Source organism: Solea senegalensis, linkage group LG6 (assembly GCF_019176455.1).
Source record: "Solea senegalensis isolate Sse05_10M linkage group LG6, IFAPA_SoseM_1, whole genome shotgun sequence".
In the NCBI taxonomy this organism is placed as follows: Eukaryota; Metazoa; Chordata; class Actinopteri; order Pleuronectiformes; family Soleidae; genus Solea; species Solea senegalensis.
The window spans coordinates 25,189,889-25,210,733 of NC_058026.1; the positions used below are offsets into that span (position 1 = coordinate 25,189,889).

General features: G+C 39.2%; 3 protein-coding genes across 5 annotated transcripts; all 3 read right to left on the bottom strand.

Moving 5' to 3' along the window:
- Positions 1-175: 175 nt before the first annotated feature.
- On the bottom strand, positions 176-5,299 carry pla2g12a (phospholipase A2, group XIIA). Of its 2 annotated transcripts, XM_044027488.1 has the most exons (5): positions 4,929-5,299; positions 3,889-3,965; positions 1,644-1,809; positions 1,447-1,502; positions 1,056-1,168 (listed from the first exon to the last, which is right to left on the bottom strand). In XM_044027488.1, the coding sequence occupies exons 1-5, from the start codon at positions 5,146-5,148 to the stop codon at positions 1,151-1,153; spliced, it is 537 nt and encodes a 178-aa protein (XP_043883423.1). In that variant the 5' UTR covers positions 5,149-5,299; the 3' UTR covers positions 1,056-1,150. The 2 variants fall into 2 exon arrangements, with proteins under 2 accessions (XP_043883422.1, XP_043883423.1); XM_044027487.1 differs by lacking the exon at positions 1,447-1,502 and having other exon boundaries at positions 176-1,168; positions 4,929-5,296.
- A 907-nt stretch (positions 5,300-6,206) lies between these two features.
- Positions 6,207-12,461, bottom strand: dnajb14 (DnaJ heat shock protein family (Hsp40) member B14). The gene is made up of 8 exons (XM_044027478.1): positions 12,286-12,461; positions 9,266-9,428; positions 8,274-8,419; positions 7,698-7,886; positions 7,459-7,535; positions 7,247-7,356; positions 6,562-6,734; positions 6,207-6,461 (listed from the first exon to the last, which is right to left on the bottom strand). Exons 1-8 carry the CDS (start codon positions 12,416-12,418, stop codon positions 6,337-6,339), a joined length of 1,116 nt encoding a protein of 371 aa, XP_043883413.1. The 5' UTR covers positions 12,419-12,461; the 3' UTR covers positions 6,207-6,336.
- An 898-nt stretch (positions 12,462-13,359) lies between these two features.
- LOC122770593 (tetratricopeptide repeat protein 39B-like) lies at positions 13,360-19,192 on the bottom strand. 2 transcript variants are annotated; one of them, XM_044027536.1, is made up of 18 exons: positions 19,051-19,192; positions 18,814-18,845; positions 18,150-18,254; positions 17,709-17,840; positions 17,457-17,533; positions 17,198-17,327; positions 16,986-17,088; positions 16,834-16,899; positions 16,638-16,746; positions 16,444-16,511; positions 16,293-16,352; positions 16,048-16,209; positions 15,823-15,914; positions 15,623-15,743; positions 15,433-15,544; positions 15,239-15,356; positions 14,415-14,531; positions 13,360-14,044 (listed from the first exon to the last, which is right to left on the bottom strand). In XM_044027536.1, exons 1-18 carry the CDS (start codon positions 19,078-19,080, stop codon positions 13,930-13,932), a joined length of 1,749 nt encoding a protein of 582 aa, XP_043883471.1. In that variant the 5' UTR covers positions 19,081-19,192; the 3' UTR covers positions 13,360-13,929. The 2 variants fall into 2 exon arrangements, with proteins under 2 accessions (XP_043883471.1, XP_043883472.1); XM_044027537.1 differs by lacking the exon at positions 18,814-18,845 and having other exon boundaries at positions 19,051-19,191.
- Between the last annotated feature and the right edge of the window lie 1,653 nt (positions 19,193-20,845).

Genomic DNA, 20,845 nt, shown 5'->3' on the forward strand with positions numbered 1-20,845 from the left:
CTCCTCCCCCTCCCACTCTCATTGGCTGAACGACACACCCGGGAAATTCGATTGGCTCTCACGTGTGTCGCTCACAGTTGAATCGTCCGGACTTCCGTGTTTTGGCATATTGCAACATTCAGGTATGGTTCATGCATTTGAGGATTTAGACAGCTAAACATTTAATCCAGACAAGTTATCTTTAGACAGTTTAATAACAAAGATTATCACAACAACATTAAGTATTTTACAACAAACAAAAAAAATATGATTCTAAGCATCTTTTCAATATTATCTAGCTCTTGTTTGTTTTCCTTCTTAATTAATCCATCAGCCGTAGTGTTTCAAATTAGGACAGATTTTCACTAGAAATCTAACTAAAATTACTTATTTTTTTCTGTTAAACAACAAATCATCTTATTTAAGTGTTTTTCAACTTTGCTGAAATCACCAACAAATGTATTTTATTGTCCAACTTAACATATTTTATCCAGCAGGCTGAAAATAATCTACATAAATAGCTGACAAGTGTAAATAATAAAAACAAAAATCCTTACATTTAAATAAGTTCTGATGAAATCTATGGTTTCTATGGGGAAAATGAGACTTTACTGGCATAAGCTGTTTGTACTTCTGAGCTGCTGATTTTCAGAAAAACAAACAAAATATTTTATAATATCAATTATACATTATTGGAAACATTATTGCTTTGCCATAATTCTTGACAATGGACACAATCATACATATTAAACAAACAGACTTAATAAGTATTACAGATTGAGAAAAAATGAAACCTCTGTTTTCTGTTCATCACAGGTCAAAGTTCCATTAAACTGTGTTGACAAAATATAAACAATTAACTGCATAGGCAATATATTAATTATACAGTCAGGTAACCTAAGATAATAAAACATTCATACGTCTAAGGTGTGCACATTTTAAAGACAGCCAAGAGACTCTGTCCACACTCTATCCCTGAGAAGATCTGGAGAAAGGTCTGTTTATTGCCCTTGTCCTTCTCTTAGTGTAAAGCTTTTTAAGTCTTTTCCTGTCTTGTGTGTGTGGCGGTGTCACAGCTCCTTCTTCACTTCATATTGACACACGCAGGACCCTCTCTGGCTGTCCAGGTACGGCTTACATCCAAGGTGCATAACGGCATCAAACAGCAGATTCACCGCTGACTCACAAGCTGACAAACAACAAGAGGAGACAAGTTTGATCAAAATGATGCACCTGCTACTATCACTTTCACTCTCGACTGAAAGTGCAATTCATTCATTTTAAAAGACTAAGACTAAAAAGATTTAAACCAGGGTGAGAATAACACAGATTCTCAAATCCCCCATAAGAAATTTGCATTGTTTAAAATGTGGCTCTCTCTTGCCCCCTGCTGGATCTATATTGTGTTACAACTGCTTGTACCCACACTTGATAAACATGATAAGCGCACATGAATTCATATCTTACCTTTTTTCCTTTGAAATAAACATCCAATGGCTGTTGTCCTACCAACAGTGTCAACACTGACACAATACAGATTGCATTCAAAAGTAAAGTGAAAAACAGAAACTTTAGATGCAATCCTCCCACCACTGTCACTGCAAATTGTGGATGGCTTGTATTATGGAGTTTATAGGTTATATAGCAAGTAATCAGCTGCTCACCTTGGACACTCTGGGCCAATCCCAGAGTTCTTTGCACATTCCTGCAGATGGTTTCAAGACAGTCCTGGAACTGCTCATCGCAGTCGTGCTTCTCTCGGCCACAGGTGTCATAGCAGCGATCGTGTTGGTTGCAGCATTTGGTCATAGACGGGATGCCGACGTCAAACTAGAAACAACAGCTCGATTACTCTCGAGTGTTTACAATCTGTACATTGTGGACTTGATTCAGTGATTAGAATGGTGTTTAATTATGTCATTCAAATCTTACTCCTACCCATAAAAATCAACACTTTCATTTGCCACTTACACATTACACAACGTAGTAAAATATAAAATAAAAAGAGTCTCCATCTCATAATTCTCTATATAATCTCTTTTATAATACATGTATGTATGTATGTATGTATATATATATGAATATGAAGGTTTTTATTATTAAGGGAGGGGAAAAAAATCCAAACCTACATGGCCCTGTGTGAAAAACTGTTTGCCCCCTAAACCTAATAACTGGTTGGGACAACTGCAATCAAGCGTTTGCGTTTACAGCACTGTGGAGGAATTTTGGCCCACTTATCTCTGCAGATTTGTTGTAATTCAGCCACAGTAGAGGTCATGAATAACAATAGTATAATATATATAATATATATATAATAATAAAGGTCACGCATCTCAATAGGATTCATGTCAGGACCTTGACTAGGCCACTCCAAAGTCTTCATTTTGTTTTTCTTTAGCCATTCAGAAGTGGACTTGCTGGTGTGCTTCGGATCATTGTCCTGCTGCAGACCCCAAGTTGGCTTCAGCCTGAGGTCACGAGCAGACGGCCGCACAGTCTCCTTCAGGATTTTTTGGTAGACAGCAGAATTCATGATTCCATGTATCACAGCAAGTCTTCCAGGTCCTGAAGCAGCAAAACAGCCCCACACCATCACACCACCACCACCACATTTGACTGTTGGTATGATGTTCTTTTTCTGAAATGTGGTGTTACTTTTACTCCAGATGTAATGGGACACACACCTTCCAAAAAGTTCAACTTTTGTCTCGTCAGTCCACAGAGTATTTTCCCAAAGGTCTTGGGTATCATCAAGATGTTTTTTGGCAAAATTGAGACGAGCCTTAATGTTCTTTTTGCCCAACAGTGGTTTTGGTCTCTTTCTTATGGTGGAGTCATGAACACTGAGTGAGGCCTGCAGTTCTTTAGATGTTGTTCAGGGTTCTTTTGTGACCTCTTAGATGAGTCGTCGCTGCGCTATCGGAGTAATTCTTTTCTCCATTTGTGAATAATGGTCCTCACCGTGGTTCTCTGGAGTCCCAAAGCTTTAGAAGGGTCTTTGTAACCTTTTCCAGACCGATAGATGTCAATCACTTTGTTCCTGAATTGCTTTAGATCGCGGATTTGGCCGACTTCACTTTGTCTGACAGGTTCTATTTAAGTGGGCTCTTGATTCAATAGGTCTGGCAGTAATCAGGCCTGGGTGTGGCAAGTAAAATTTTCCAAAAAATTTGACTAACCACAGTGACCTGATGATTTTACAAGGGGGGCAATTACTCTTTCACATGGGGCCATGTAGGTTTGGATAGTTTTTTCCCCATAATAAATCAAATCATCACTTAAAAACTGCATTTTGTATTAAAACTCAGGTTGTCTTTGTCAACTATATATATATATATATATATATATATATATACATACACATATATATACACATACATACATATATATACATATACTGTACATACATATACACACATATATATATATATATATATATATATACACATATATACATATATATATATACATACATATACATACATATATATATATATACATATATATATATATATACATATACATACATATATATATATATATATATATATACATATATATATATATACATACATGTATATATATATATATATATATACATATATATATATATACATATATATATAAGTATATATATATATATATATATATATATATATATATATATATATATATATATATATATACGTTGTATGCTTCACTATGCACAAAATCCAAAATCACGATTTTAGCCGAGTCATGTTTGGGCTGTTAAGGTCTTCTTCTTAGGAGAACAATATTTGTTACACAGTTGGACTGATGTCGGTGTGGGACACAAAATTTGTGTCGGTATTGGCCCATTCCTACTGTGGACATGAAGAATCACATGACACAGGAAACCCACGGTCACCCTAAAAACTGTCACGTTACCTGAAATCCAAACAATGGGGAGCCACATCCGTTAGGTGGTGAATGCTTGTATCCAGGACGAGGCACCGGCTTGTAACCTGTGAGCAAAGGTGAAGATTCTTTTGGTGTTGATGTTCTTACACTGACGTTATCTTGTTGTCAGAGATAACCATATCAAGTGCAGACCAATTTAACGACTTACTGTGCCACTCTAGGGTTGGTAACCTATACAATGTAGCTTCCAATTGACAAATAAACTGAGTTTATCTCTGATTGAATGAGCCAAGCAATTATGCATGATATCTAACAGAGACCTACAGTTTATAAATCGGCCGATTTTGTCTTTTCTTTTTTAAATTAACAGCATCAATCAATTGTTGTTTATTGATGACCTGTTTCATGCATTCAATACTAATTTTATAAATCTTATTTCAAACGTGTAAGTGCACTGCAGTGCAGACACACAATGCAGATTGTGGAGAGACCACAATGGAAACGAGTTGTGACGGCCAGCTTTCAGCAGTATACAAATGTCCATGCTAAATGCTGAAGATTAACGTATGTTTATGGGATTTGTAAAACTATTTAACTGATCTACAGTACTATTGTTTGATTTGACGCGTGTCGGACGACGCAGTCTGATGACGTAATACTTTAGTACTGGCTCAGCTCAGAGCAGGTGCTAAAAAACAACCAGGTACTACTCGTAATGGAAAAGCACAAAAAACCAGAGCTGTAGAGTAGAAAAGTGTGCACCGAGGTTTATTTGTGGAAATATCTTCACCATGAGTGTGTCGTTTAGGCAAGGGCCTTGCTTTGAGATGGCTGCCATGTTTCTACAGGAGCTCGAATGGACAAACCATCCAGAGTCTGCATTTTGTTTTTAAATGAAGTTCTCTAAGCAAACTAAACAACAACATGGTTTATGGAATGTGACGGCCACCGTAGTTCTTATACACTGTGCCATTTCCAGTTGTTGTTGTTATTATTTAACCGTTATATTCATCAAGCGCTTCACTTCGACAACGTTTTTCACAAAAGACAGAAAGTAGCTCGTTTACCGTCACTACACTTGTAATGACACAGTCCGTCATCGCCACCGAACAAGTCCAGCGCTGCGTTCAGGTACGTGTCAATCCTGTGGATCCCGTTACGGATCGTTTTCAGAGTCGTCCTCCAGTCTGGAGTCTCGGGCTCCTTCACCCACGCAGAGACACGCATGAAACCCCCACAACAGTACAAAGCCAACAGAAACACGCGGGTGACGCCGTGGTGGTGCATAGTCCTCTACAGGTCGACTGGTTGGACTTCAGTTGATTAATTCCCTCGAACTCGATGTCATCGCAAGTTTCACTTGGGCTTGTTTTCATCCGACACCTGAGTTGTAGCTTAACCGCTGTGGTTTATTTCCGGGTTGCAAGCGGTCACGTGACAACTAATAAACCAATAGGGGTTGATGTGAAAAGTTGCGTCAGTAAAGGTGTAAAGGCAATGGTTTTATTTAACAATTACAATAAAATATTAATTTAGATATGTACATAAAGTATGTTTCAATCATAAATTAATATTATTATAGCTTTGTGATTTAGCAGCTGTATTCTATTCAGCTTACAGAGAAAACTACTTAAAAAAACAATATTCAATCATTCAATTCAAGTAAATATACCTGTCAGCAATGTCTATGGTAATAGATTTACTTTATTTTAATGGTTAGGTGAGCATTATGGAGAGAGAAAAAAAAACCTTTTCTTCTATAGTTACATAAATAACTGCATCATTTTCATACATTCCAAAATGAAAATATACAACCATTTAAAAAATAACAGTTCCAGTGTCTTTCCATGTCAAGTACCAAACATCTTCACATTTCTTTAACATAAAAATGTCCTTGAGTAGCAAAGTCACAGATGTCTCTTCATTATCCACTGATTCCCATCCACACTGAGTCAAGTTGGAAGTAAAAAGATGCACTCGATGTTCTTGATTTTCTTCTTTTGTTTCGTTGTTCTTCAAAAATGGTCAGGCTGGAGGACACTGCCACCAGGTGAGCCCGCGAAGTCTCCCATCGTTGACTTTACTGCATGCCAAAAGCCTCTGGCTCGTTTTCTTACACAGAATGGCTCACAGGTCGTCACAACTCAACACACTTGCCTTTACACAATCAAGTGTCCTTGTCCATCTTGTATCCAAGAAAACGCATAAAAAGGTGAGCAAATGTAAGACGATGTCTGAGGCTTTGTACAGTGTTGACTGGTTCATTAAGTTGCAACAAGGCGATTCCTGGGGTCTGGCAGGAGTGATGAAGAAGCAAAGTTGATGGAAGATATGAGGAGAGGGACTTTTTTTTAATTTCCAACAACAGCGCTAGATTATTTCCTTACTTTTTTTGCTCCTAGTCTAAAGACTCTTCCATAAAAAAACAAACATTAATCATAGACATCTATTAATTTATATTTATACGAGCTAAACTCATCCGCCTCTGAATAGGTTATTTAGTCTGTCCAGCTCCTTGCAGTTTTCCATAGTCATGAGCTCAGCCTTCTTGCGCATTCGGTCATCCCTGTACACCTTAGCAGCATACAGCAGGTCTGTTTCTAGATGAAACCATAAAAAAAAGAAAAACAATGTGAGTGATAAAAACAAAGGAACATCAGAATTCACTAGGCTAGTTCAAAGTTGTATTTAACCACTTACTTGTCTGTCGCTCCTTCCAACAGTTATTTCTGACATTAGCTACGTAGTCCTCCTCCACATTTTTCTCAATCTGCTGTAGGGCTGAGCCTCTAAACTCCGACTTGAAATCTTTAGTGACGTAATAATCGACGTGCAGGTTTTCTGTCTGCCGTTTTAAAGTCTGACCCGTTGACCTAGAAGAGATTGAGATGGGGTAGAAGGTTTGAAACTACACATAGGTAAGACAGTGCATATTAAGATTGGATAGAAGCACATATTCTGAAGAGTGCATGGCATAATACAGTAATGTGCAAACATCATCTTTGTTGTGTTTATGTCAAATTCTGTGATCAATGGTATTTGTATTAGAACGACACAACTGAAAGTTGGTCTTATATATATATATATATATATATATATTCGCAAACGGTCAGTGAGTTTAACTCATGCATCATGTGTATGTAATGCTCAACCATGTCTTGGATAAACTTGGTGTAATAGACTTTCTTCACAACATATTTCTGGACATGAAAAAGTAGGACAAACACCAATTTTTACAAATAACATTAAAAAAAAAAAAGGTACCACAAACAAAAATCCAGTCTGGTATTAGCCTGAGGGCAAAATAAATGTGGCATATACTGGGACATGGGATTGTTTGTGTACTGTGGCAGGTGTCAGTAATAACGTGCATGCTTGTACTTACGGTCTAGAGTAGAGACTGTAAGGTGGGGGGGATACCAACAACTGGCTCAGTACTGACACTAAAATCAGGAGCACGATGGGCATTAGCTGGATAAACATTGAGAAACCACCCTAGAGACAAACACAGAACAATAAATTTGTAAGGTTCAACAACAGAGGTTACATATTTTTCACTCTCACACATTTGTAAACATATATGCAAAGTTTACGTACGTCTCCTCTTTCTTCGGTTCTCTCTTGTCGATAATCTGTATGATGGCTGTAACTCGTTCTGCCGTTCTGTGCACTTGCTGTAGATTGAAATATTCATTTAATGGTAAAAAAAGATTTGAAATATCAAGTAAAAGTAAAAACCATGAGGAGCATATAGCAGTAGATGATGAATGTATGATGTTAAGTTTAACAGGGACATTTAACAAGTTAGAACTATGTTAATTTGAGTGCTCACTTACAGGAGGGGAAGCCACCACCGAAGAACATGTTGAAGAGGTCCTCAGGAGTGATGTCAGCCTCGAAGCCCCTATGGAAATCAAAGCCTCCATGGTGCGAGTGACCCAGGTTGCTTGGCTCCTCCCCTCCCGTCAGGTCATACTGCCGCCTTTTGTCTGGGTTGCTTAGCACTGCGTATGCATTACCGATCTCTGGAGGAAGAGATAGGTATGATGTTTGGGTCACGTTCTATGAACATGTTAAACCATTGTTTATGTAAGTAACTGCTTTGTTTAATCCCTCTCGACTTACTTTAATTACACCAAATGATGGAGACTTCAAACACACTAAACACGCTGGTCAATTTTACATTACACAAAGCATTTCTGTGTGTAAGAATTGGTATTAGTGACATCTAATGGTGAGACTGAAGAGTGCAACAAATTGAGGACTCCTTTGCTCACCCATGCCTTTCCCAAGCATGTAAAGAAAAAACAGTGGACTCCACATAGCAGAAAGGATGTAAACACACCCTCTTTAATGTTACAAACTGGAACTTTATTCATAATCAGGGCTAAATTAAAGAACAGCGGTCTTACTCTTAAAGGCCTCTGTTGCTCCAGGGGCATGATTTTTGTCTGGATGGAATTTGAGTGCTAGTTTCCTGTAGGCTTTCTTGAGTTCATCTTCACCAGCTTCTTTACTGACACCAAGCACTTCATAGTAGTCCTTACACCGTTTTATTCTGAAAGAGACGGATTGCAAGTGTAAAAAGGGACATATTTGAGAGACAGATGATAAAGTATTTATATACAGTGTTTTTCACAGTGCATTTCTCACAACAGCAGGTGGATACACCAAAGATCAATGAAAGCGACTTGTTGATGGTCTATGTCTTAGTTTCTCAGATGAGTGACAATGAAGAGGAGCATTAGCAAGCTTTTGATAGCAGAAAGTGTTCAGCTCTTTTGCAAACAATAATGCATGCTGTTAACCTGCTGAAATTATGAGCAACTGCATTCAAATTAACAATACAATGGCATGATCAAATTAACAACACATACTTAAAAGTTAATTATATGTATTATCACTAATGACTGAAGTAGGACTGCTGATGAAAACACAGGGGACAAGCCGGCCTTATTCTTTTAAAAGACATGATGCAATGTTATGCATCAACCTTTGGTGCAACTCCCCTAAAGGTTCCACAAGGGGTTTAGTTTAAAACACCAGGGAAAGAACAACAAACTAAGATTAACTGCAATAGACCTGTAGGAGAGTGTAACCACCAGCACCATGTTTACCTCAGACACAAACACAATTTGCCATCAGTAATTTTGTAATGATCTGACTGGCGCATGTGGGTAGAGTTTGCACCAACACATTCTAATTTTAGACCAAAATTAGAGCATGTAGTGGTTACCTGGTATCTAGTTCTCCACTCATGGGCAACACACAGCACTGAAGACATTCCCATAGCAATAGCTATGAACACTGCAGAGATGATTAAGTATTACCCTAATCAAGTGATTAAGTCACATGTAAAAAGAAACTCAGCATGTAGTGAAAAGTGAACACTCAAAATTCTTACTTGTGAACACCTTCAACCTGGTCTTTCGTGAACCCTTTCGAAGAATCACCTCCAGACTCTTGTCTTTCTCTCTCCGCCTGGGCTCTGGAGCTTTCTGCTGGTTTTCTTCGATGTGCGCCATTACCTGCTGAGCTCCCATTCTTCGTTAATGCATCCAACAGTGCTGACACAGAGAGGAGGAAGATGCCATATTATATTAATGTCTCACACTTACAAAGCACATCTTCGTGTCCACCATCATGGCCTCAATGCATAGACTCCAACTAGTATCATCAAGTTGCTCAGTGACAGTCTACTATATAATATCCTCTTTGATTTTTGAAGAGGTTTTTAACACTGTATATTATGTCACACATAGAGTATTGGAACATTTTGGGTTAACAGTCAGTTGGACGTACACTGTATTAAAGCACTTTGTATTATGGGTAGGTTGTACACCTGTGGCTGTTGTAATCTTAACTAATTTGAGGAATACCTGTGTGCTGCCTTGTACTGCCATCTCTTATGCTTCTGCAACACTGGTGGATTGAATGAACAGCCTTGTTACCCATCATGGCCATTTCTATCCACATAATACATGTGGCTGTTTAAATGCAAATATAATCCCTCTGAAGGCCCGTCGAAACCTTGTGTGCATTCAAATCGTGAAATCTGCTATGGAAGGTTTCCTACCTGAAGGGAGTAACCAACCTGGACATATCTCACACTGATGAAAGACGCCCATTTACTTGCTTTCAAGTCTCCTTTAGGGTGGGATACACAGAACCATCCTTTACATAAGGACAGGAGAGGACACCACCCCTCAATCCAATGCCACAGCAATATATACAGCCACAACTGTCCACGTGGTTATATATAACCTGAAAGTGTTTATAATGTGCTTTTGTAGTCCAACTTCAAAACATTGTAGGCTCCATCCAGACTCAGTATTAACATCCCTCCTCAGTGATTCAGTCACATGTGGACAGTGCTTAGTATAACTGTTCACACCTGGCACTAATAAGCATCCTGGATGTGTCTCCTGTGACCACCTGATCAGGGCTTCCCTGAATTAGAATCAAATACACACTGGCAATATGACTGTTTGCAAGAGCAAAATTATGTTTTTAAAGAGTCTGACTGTACAAATGTGTCTGCTGTCAGTGTGTTTGTGTGTGTGTGCATCTATGCGTCTCTGAGTGTAAGTCTGTTCAAGTGACAGGGAGAGAGCGAAAGAGAAAACTCGCTCCAAAAGCAAATTTCAACTCTAAAATATTAAATTATATATTTATTATTGACATACTGAGCACTGATGAGTGTAATAATATGTGAGAAAACATCAGCAGAGGAGGTGGTCTCTAATACATCCTGCATTGCTTTCATTCATCTATGAATTGTGGCCACATGCATCCTCAAACCACCACCGTATGTGGTTTCTGTGACCAGAGCTGAGGATGCAGACGTTCAGTCTGAGTGCAATCAAGGTTCTTCACATCTACATCGAGATAGAGGAACACTGGATAGGAAAAGACTTAGGGTGTAATTTGTTTTGGACTATTCCGAGTCATACCTGACCATGTCAGTCATTATGGGAAAACCTTCCACAACAGCAGATTCAAACACTCACTGGCTAGTGGTACCAGTGTGACTTAAGCTTGGGACACACAGTACACAAATTTGACAGTCGTGGTTTTTTGAAAACTCAATAACTAGCTGGTTTAATGGCGCCTGAAAGACTGGGGATCACACTTTTAAAGACTGCGTCTGACGAGGAATCGCAGACTACATGATTTGTCAAAACCAATTAAAGCCGACTGAACGCGTCAAACACTTGCGCAAACTCTCAAGAGAAGGATCATGTCTACCTACGACAGCTACAGTTTAAAGGTTGTTTTGATCTTCCCGCTACTTCCTGTCTATCTTCATCTTTTGACGCAATTTCCTGTGTCCCACCTACTCTTTTTCATTGGCTGTTGGCAACATGTCAGTAATCAGTACACACTAACAGATTTCCAACCAACCATGCCAACTGTCCCCAACTACAGCTGACCATTGCAGACTCTGACAAACTGAATTGTGGGTAAAATCTGGCATTTAAAAAACATATATATTTTTATAGATAGTTAATTTGACCTCTGCATTACTTATACCATCCTTCATACACACCAGTAGTGAACACACACACACAAGGCAGGCACTGGAGTAGTGGGAGCAATGGGGGACCCAATCCCGTTCCGGGATTAAACCAGCAACCTTGTGGTAATGAACCGAATACCTTTTCATCTTGCCCATGTCCCCAGCAGAACAAAAACTGTAAACTCAGGGCATAACACTTGTGAGTCCCACCTTCACTACAACACACGTACTTATTGTTGTCCCACAGACAGCTGTGTCCTGGATTAACCCATACTTCGCGGCTCTCTCCAGACCAGTCATTCAATTAAAGGATTGACACTCGTCTCTGCTGATGCCTGAACAACATGACTTTCTCGGACTACGTCCAGGGTCCACGTCTGTCCTGCAGTCTCACCGTAAAACCAGCAAACATGCGACCAAACGTACGTGATCTGAAATACAACTCATGAAGAGGTCAAGTCGTCCTCTGGCCGTGGGCTGCCGTTTCATGTTAAAATGAATCAGTCGTGTAAACAATGTGATGTTAGCTGCTGGTATTATTGCTTCACGTTGAGCCACTTCCATCGCCATGGTCACTTAACGTCACCTGAGAGAACCAGAGAGCGAAGCGCTAGCTAGGGTTAGCTAAGATAACATCAGGCCTTCTGCTGAGCTCACTCAAACTGAGCTAACTTACTTAATTATATCATATATATTTGTTTTTACCACAGACCATTCGGAAGTTATACATTATAAACTTCCCGGTGAGTCTGACACAAACGTCAGCGGGTGAACCGATGCGGGCTTAGTCCATTACCCGTGTTAGCAAACGTTAGCTACATGCTAACAGCCATTGATTTACACAACACAGGGAGCTGAGATGGGTTAGCAAGTGTCCGACCAATGACAACCTCCTACGGACTTACCTTTGGCTCTGTCCGTCGGGAACAGCTTTTCTGCTTTAATTAGAAACTTCTGCGCCTTCTCCTTGTCGCCAGCTTCGAGGGCTTTCGTCGCTATATTTATACATTTTTCTGCTTCGTCTCTGTTCCCTTCCATCTTCTTTCCTCTTCCTCCCCGGCGAAGTCAGCTGACCAGCTCAGCCACACCACGTGGTCACCATCACTGACAGCAGTGGAACGCAGAGGTTTTTTTTTTTTTTTTGTGAGGCTTTGGTTAAAGGATAGTGTAACTTTTAGTATTCACAGATATGTGCATGTTGCTCAGCTTTGTAGAAGCATGGTCGTCCTAATTATTTGTTATTTTAGTTTGCATGAAATCTCTAACTATTTTACACCCGTGTCGTCCTTTGATCTGTGCGTGGCAGCTCTGTTGGGGGTTAAGTTCACCTGGTTTGGATTTATGCACGGATTAAAGGCAACGGCGTAATAATTCATCATTCCATAGATGTCTAGATGGACGTGGACTACATAACGGAGTGTGATCGTTGGAGACCACCTAGTGGGCACAAGACGCAACAGCAGCTTCAGCCGAGCGACGTCCAGAACTGTCCAATCCCCAAAGCCTGTTTGAATTAACTTGACTGAAAGTTGGTCTTATATATCAGCAAGTTACAACATGTGTATGTTAAGCTCAAAGCAAGCATGTCTTATATAAACCTGGTGCAATAGACCTTTTTAACAGCATGAAATAGTAGGAGAAACACGTTTCACAAATAACATCACTACTCCAGATTTGAGAGAGCCAGGGTCGTGTTGATGTTCAAGTGTAAGTGTAGGTCACACTAAACACTTGAAACTTTAACTTGTCGAAGCGTTTTTCTTTTTTCTGCATTATATTTTTTATAGGGATATAGTTAAAGTGACCTAGTCATGAGCAGTAGTAGTCCTGTGGTTGTTGAGGAAGTTACTGGTTAGAGTTAAGATGGGAATAGGTTGAGGTTAAGGTACGGTAAGAGCTGGTTATTTTTAAGATTAGAATGTACAAACGAATTCAAATCATTCAATTCAATAATCTACTAAAAGCACAATGACATTAGAAAGGATTAAATAGTTTATTTAATTTTGGCAGCAACATTGAACAGGGATTTAATTGTGAATACTGTAACTGGTAAGCCTCATAGAAGAGAGGCTGAGAAGAAAATGATCACTTCAGTCAATGCTGTACTTCCAGGGTCTTCAGAAACAAACCACCAAGAAAGCAATTCAGATTAGCACCTGTTCAGGGTTGTAAATGGTCTTCATGAAACAAATTACACACAGGAACTCATTTATTTCATTATGTATTCAGCAATTCACCCCTTAAAGCAGATTGAAGGTAGCAGCCATTTAACCTTTAGAAAATATTCAGGTAGAGGTCAAATTAAAAACTGTTGGTTTGACATAAACACAACGTAAAATATCACTATGCCACTTGCCGTCAACATGTCACTTCATACCAGTTTTGTACTTGTATTTGTTTTATTCAATGCACTTTAATGCAAACAAAGACACAAAGGCACATCTGGAGGATTTCAAGTGTTGTTATAGAGCTTAAGCCAGCAAGTCTCAGCATCATGACCTTTACATTGGGTCTTCTTTTTTGTTTTTCAGTTTCATATACTGTGGTCTTCAAGCTGGTGTACGTGAGGGGCTAAGTTTGGCTGAAAACGAGCCCATTGTGTTCAGAGTTGCATGGATGCGGAAATGTAGCCTCGACTCCATGTTGTAGTCTTTGTAGTTCATCCTGCAAATGAGACTCGCTAATTAGTGCCAACATATCAGAACTGATGCTCGCTGTTATTTTTACACTGATTGGTTGAGTAGTAGCAAATACTTTTCTCCTTTATGACTCAATGCATGCGTATGTGAACAAAGGGCTGCTAGAATTAAAAAGTGACGGGTAATTACTAAATGTAGCACTCCTGATGAGAACAAATCATTTTAGGCAGAGTGGAACACACTTAATGCTAGAAACAAATACTGTTATGTCTGAGACACAGCTTTAGCATTTACAACATCAATTTACATAAACGTGCATTTTAATTTAATTTTACATTTAGCCATTTTAGGATAGGTTTTCAACAAAAACATGACAACCTGGAACCAACACTTACTTGGCTTTCTCAATCACTGCAATGGCTTCCTGGATATCACCTTTCTGCTTGTAGAGCAGACCCAGCTCATACATGGTAAATGGCACCAGATAGTTCTCATGTTTAATGTTGTTTTCACTGGAATAAATAAAATAAATTCAATTAATTAATTTATTCAGCAAGTGCATATTAATGCAGATGATTTAGAACAGGGGTCTCTGCGGGCCAATGAAATTAAATAAAACTATAGTGGAAATGAGCTTAAATCCTATCACAATAACGCAATAATGATATTTCACACAATTATGGGTGTTTCTTATAATATGGAACAATACACGGTTCACAATTAAAAACCTTTATGAAGCAAACTGTGACATAAACATTGGTATTATTATTATTATCATAATAATAATAATAATAATAATAATAATAATAACTCACTGTTCATGACAATTGCTAACAAACATATTTAATATTATATTTTGTCTACAATACAGGTGGAGGTCCTGCTATAAAAAGGGGCGGGCCACAAGTTTAAAACCTTTGATTTAGAAGGACATCACTGTAAGTCCATGACGACAACAACAACACACTAATGCAAAGTAAGTGCCTTTCAAATGACTGAATTTGTCAAAAAGTAGTTGACTTGTGTGTACAGTCAGAGCAACCACCTGTGACGTACATGTGTGTCTTCTCCTGTAACAAAACAGCAACCGGTGCATGCATTCTGCAATTGTGTGTGGGGGAATTACTTTTTCTACCAGCAGATGGCAGTATTACTCATTGAAAAGAGAGAAACCAAGACAGAGGCGTTTGTCCTGGGTGTACAAAGGTTTTGACCTGACCTGGCAAGAACATGGTTGAAACACTGCTCTGCCTGGTCCAGACGGCCCAAATGTCTGAGGCACAAGCCCTTCAGCAGCTGGACAATGCACTGGTCATCCAGGTGATACTCGGATGGATCTACATGATAAATAAAAGATATTTATCAGTTATGCTTCTACAACACGGTTAACAGTTCTGCTGCCGTTCCTCTCACCGAGATCCATTCTGAGCTGCTCCTCTGCTTTTTCCAAGGTGTTCAAGATGTTTTCAGTCAGTTCAGGCCGTTTCCCAAGTATTGTAAAGCCATTCCACACATACATCATTTCCTGTGACAAACAGGTTCACACGTCGTTTTTTTTTTTTACCTCAATGTACTTCATATAAGAGTATGTGCATGTTCTTACCAGTGCAGGGACGACTAAATTCACAGGGTTAGAAGAAAAGTACCGCTTGGCCTTCTTCGCAGCAAACTTCTCAGTTGGAATTGATTTTCCAGCAATCCTCAATCTGGCACCATCCACCTCCCTACAAATCACAAATGACACATTTACTGCGGCAATAACAGAAGATTAGTGACACAGTTTTGTCCTCTCCCCCTGCACACCTGAATAATTCCACTATATTTTCCCCCAGTTTAGTGACTTCTTCCTCTGGGAGCATGCTCAAGATGGCAGCTTTTTGGAAAATATAAATGGCCTGTAAGGAAGGAGCAAAAGGTCATGTTATGATGGATAAACAATCTTAAAATGTAACATGATGGTCAAGTCAGACTGGAATCAGTTTGGGTGTTTGTGCCTTCGCCAAACTGCTAAATAGTCCCATTAGATACCTGGGACCACTTGCTCTCCTTGCAGAGGAGGTCAGCGTATCGATAAGCCTCATTCCAATTTTGTTCAAAGGAGTAGGCCCACATGAGCTCCCAGTAACAGAGGTGGTGAATCTGATGCCACTCCTCCTGCGCTGCAATACATGCCAGGTACTTCTCCTGTGCCTGCAGAGAAACCCACATGCTGTGAAATCGAGTTCTCTTCTACGACTTCAGGTGATCTTTGGTCGTTTGTCACAAGCACTCACAAACGTGAAGTTCCCCTTAAGCAAAGCAATTCTTGCGACATAGAAAAGCATGAGAGCTCCCTGTGGACAAAGAACAATAAATGAATGAATGAAAAGAAATGATGCATTTTCACTGAGCAAGGCAACAAAAAGTTTAAGAAAAGCCGCTCACATTAGGAAAGCGCTCAGTGTAGGGTTGAAGCAAAGTTTCAGCCTCAGCGAGGTCTCCCTCACCAGTGCCTTAGGGAAGAAATCATTTTCATTATAAGACCATTAAAACAAGGCAATCTTGGCAGGTGCAGAAACACAAACAGACAGACACACTACAGAGTATTGTAAGAGAATACAGAAAACGAATACACAGACCGAGTATTACTGTGATGTACAGGTGGAACATCAGCAAAGTCAGGGTGCTCAGGATGGAGCGCAGGCTGTTGCTTGCTGCTCCCTCTCGCAGCTGCGACAGTCCCAACTCCTGTAAGTAAATAACAAGACATCAAACGAATTCTGCAAAATACTTCATGTATTATGACAAGACCGGGACTCAGGTGAGCTACTCTACCCTGTCTCCAGAGAAGCCTAAAAACTCCATCAGTCTGAGGACTTTGGATGGAAGAAGAGACAGCATCTAATAACAAAAAGGCACATCAGCATATTGTCTCTTAATGATGTCTGGACAATAGTCTTGTTTGTTTGTTTGTCCACAACTCTTACTAGATTAAATGATCCTATGCCCATGTTGACACCGCCCTTAAAGTGAGCGAATGTTTTCTGTTTTTCCACTTCATTTGTCACGTTCACTGCAGCCAGGCAATCCCTGTTTGGAAAAGATACAACTTGCATTTACTTAAATATGTATAAATAAAATCTTTGCCATTATTGTTGTCGCTTAGGGACGGGATCGCTTTCCCCTCCGAGCCTCTTACTTGTAAATCTGATAACTGTTTCTTATTCTCATCCCTCCTTTGATGAATCCAATGATACTCTCGTCCAGAAATGTGAGCGCCGCCTTCTGGAGCAGAACCTCAGCGTAGCACAGCTCTGCATGCAGTTCTTCTGTTCAAGACAATCAGCGTCACAGGTGACATTGACATTTTAAAAAACGAAGAACTGAGCAGTCATCAGTTCAGAATGACACAAGCATGTCTTTGTCAAGTATGTACACATTGTGAAGTGTAATCTCACCCTCCGTCAGATTATCTGCTGGTTGTCTGAACCACAGGCTGGTCAGAGTCTCCACTATTCCAGTTTTTCTGCGAAATCTTCCAAAATAAGGAACACAAAAAGTGTCACAATTAAACAGTAGCACAGTGAATGAATGAACTGATCTGAATCTGATGTATAACCAAAAATACTGTAGTTCAAGAGGAACCCATGCAGTCTTTTAATCTTTTAAGATTTAGACCGTTCCCTTTTTACTAAACCATTTCTCCATACGTCTGGCATATGTCCAGGGATTCGCTCAGTGATGTCATGGCAGCATCCATGTCGCTCGGTTCAAAGGTCATGCCTGCCTGCATTACCAAGATACTGCTGTAGCCCATTGCATGGTACATGCTGTGACTCTTCCTGGGGGAGATGAATGCACTCATGTTATTCTTTTCTCTTTTTCAAGAAGAAAACAATGAGGAAACACTGTGACCAGAGCTGCAACGCTCATTTGATTATTTTGATCATCGCTTTTGAGGGTTCGTTTTAATAAATCAATCAATCATTGAATACATTTTTACTACTTAAATGTGAAGATCAAGATGTTCTGACATATTACAGACCAAACAAGTACTCAATAAATCGACAGATTAATTGATTGTGAGAATAATCGTTAGCTGCAGCTCTAGCTGGGACAGAAAAGTGTGTGTCATGAGTCACAAAACTTACCGGGGTCTTAAAGCAGCCAATGCATCAGCAAATCTGTTGTTCAGGAAAAGCTCGAGGGCAGTGGAGCATTCCTTCACTGCAGTCTCCAGATCCATTTTAGCTGATCTGATGAGTGTCACAGCAGCTCATGAATGAATCAGTACCTTTATTGTCATTAAAACGGTGATGACGGCTTTACTTTAATTTAACTTTAACATGAAAGAGCTCAGGATCATCAAAGCCAAGAAGCTTGGACTGATCTCACTCTGGAGAAACTTCAGCCTTCAACCACAAAATTCATTTTATTATTGGTTCCCACAGAAAAGCTGCATGACGCCGAGTCCAGTTTGTCAAGCTTTAAACTTTGTTAAAAGCTCATTTCCACAGTTCTGTCTATATTTTGTCTATTCTGTATATGAGGCCTGGTTAGTAAAAGCGGCACGTGACCAAAATATCATCATGTCAGAATATTTTCATGTTGATAATGATCACATTTAATGTCAGATAATTAAAAAGTACAGTTTTGCTGTTGCTGTGGTAATATAAATTACATTTTCACAGTGCATAATTATTATTTATATATATATATATATATATATATATATATATATACATACATACACACACATATAGTGCTTAACAAATGTATGAGACCACCTTTTTTTATACCCACAGGGACACTTACATTGTGTCCTCATTTGTGTGGTTTAAGGGAACCTGGGGGGAGATAAAAATCAAAACTATCAATGACAAAAATACAGTTTTATTAACGTATTCATAGCAGAGTAAACAAAAAAAATCGCATCGCAGTTTAGAGTCTCTGTGCTTCTTGTCCGGCGAACCAGGTGACACACACACACACACACGCGCGCGCGCGCGCACACGCACACCTGTGCAGAGATGGCAGTAAACGAAAACCTACCTCGTTGAGTGAACTGTCTTTCGTCTCCATTTGGTCCAAGTAGCACTTAACGTGAAACACAATAAAATAGTTAATATTAATTAGTTAAAAGATGTGTCACCCTCTGACACAGAGCAGAAACTGCCTCATGTCGCATTTATACTCACACTAATGGGCGCGGCAAACTTTCGTAAACCCAGCCCACTTCCTCCTTACGTCACAGAGAATTAATTTGGTATGCAATATGCAAATGTGGATTTTCTCATCTTAAAGTTTAAGAACTGCCCTTACAAGAAACATGTCAAGATAACGTTCCGGCTTTATCAGCGTCTTTACAAGCCAAGAAAATAAAAATAAAGCTTTATCTCTGACACTGCGTTGCATTTTATGATCAATAAATGTTATTACCTATTAAAATAAAAGTTCTGATAACAGACCTGTGATTGTGTGTGTAAATTACTGAAGTGTACACTGAAGTAAAAAACAAAAAAGTGCTGTAATTGTGTGAATGCAAATATTTATTTTTCATTTCAATGTCATTTCAATTATAAACTCTGTGTGCCTGATTAAAGAGTCCGTTCACGTCTGCAGTTTGTTTTTCTTGCAGGTCAGAACAACACATTTACAGCAAAATACATAAGCTTACACACATCACACAGCACAGATTCACTGTCTGCAGCATTGTAATTTAACACAAGTCAAAAATGCACACTTTGTTATTTATATTTCTAGCAACTTTTACTTTTACTCCACTACATTTCCTCTAACTATCGTTGTTACTCGTTACTAAGATAAGATAAGATAACTTTTATTTATCTCACAGTGGAGAGAAAACAGCGTTACTACCACATAAAATCAGAAGAAGAAGAGTTGGTAATGGTCTGTATTTATATAGAGCACAGGTGTCAAACTCAAGGCCCGCGGGGCCACAGCCGGCCCGCCATGCAATTGTATTTGACCCACAAGATAATGTGTTCTTGTTCCTGCTTTTTTTCTCCACTGACTCACTGATTACCACACTTATCAAGTCACCACGCCAATAATATAAATAAACAAATTAAATGTGGACTTGGAAAACACACAGCCCCTCATTTATATTTGACTCCCTCTCCTTTACATTTACACATATAGTAGAAATTGTTGAGTATAGCAAATTATTAAGAAGTGAAGATACATGTGACTGCAGGCCTGTGTGTACTGTTCTACTGTTCTACTGAAATACAGCAGAGGAAATCAGGACAGACCGATGGAAATGGACAGTGGAAAAATCATCTGTTGTTATTTGACTTGGACACAGTTTTGAATTTCGACCCCCTGTGTAATTGAGTTTGACAACCCTGATATAGAGCTTTTCTAATCTTGATGAGCTGCTTTACTCTACAGTTTTCACTATTTCACACCCATTCACACACTTCATCATGGGGATAAATGTCTTGCTCAAGGACACATATAGACTAGCAGAACCAGGAACTGAACCCACAACCTGCCAGTGGAAAGACAACTTGCCCTACCACTGAGCTACCATGACTGAATCCTCACTTATTTTATACTTACTTGTAATCATACACAGTACAGTTAATGTCACATACTTTGAGACTTTTACTTAAGTAATATGATACAAAGTGACTTCAACTTCTATCAAAGTCAACTTTGGTACAAAGTATCCCTTTTAGGTACTTCATACAAGACTGGATATATGCTTGTCAAACCTGAGTTTTGAAGTTGTCTTTAAAAGTGCTAAAAGACGTGCAGCTCCTCACATGGTCAGGGAGAATGTTCCACTTATTTGCAGCAGTTGGTGGGAAGAGGGTGGAGG

Coding starts and splice junctions, on each gene's coding strand:
- dnajb14 (XM_044027478.1), bottom strand. CDS start 12,418: ATGGAAGGGAACAGAGACGAAGCAGAAAAATGTATAAATATAGCGACG. Junction 7,887..8,273: donor AGCAACAGAGGCCTTTAAGA/GTAAGACCGCTG, acceptor CTCTTCCTCCAG/AGATCGGTAATGCATACGCA. Junction 6,735..7,246: donor TACAGTCTCTACTCTAGACC/GTAAGTACAAGC, acceptor AATCTCTTCTAG/GTCAACGGGTCAGACTTTAA.
- LOC122770593 (XM_044027536.1), bottom strand. CDS start 19,080: ATGGAGACGAAAGACAGTTCACTCAACGAG. Junction 16,210..16,292: donor TTAAGGGGAACTTCACGTTT/GTGAGTGCTTGT, acceptor GTTTCTCTGCAG/GCACAGGAGAAGTACCTGGC. Junction 15,357..15,432: donor GCAGCTCAGAATGGATCTCG/GTGAGAGGAACG, acceptor TTTATCATGTAG/ATCCATCCGAGTATCACCTG.
- pla2g12a (XM_044027487.1), bottom strand. CDS start 5,148: ATGCACCACCACGGCGTCACCCGCGTGTTTCTGTTGGCTTTGTACTGT. Junction 1,810..3,888: donor CCCCATTGTTTGGATTTCAG/GTAACGTGACAG, acceptor TGTTGTTTCTAG/TTTGACGTCGGCATCCCGTC. Junction 1,169..1,643: donor ATTGGCCCAGAGTGTCCAAG/GTGAGCAGCTGA, acceptor GTTGTTTGTCAG/CTTGTGAGTCAGCGGTGAAT.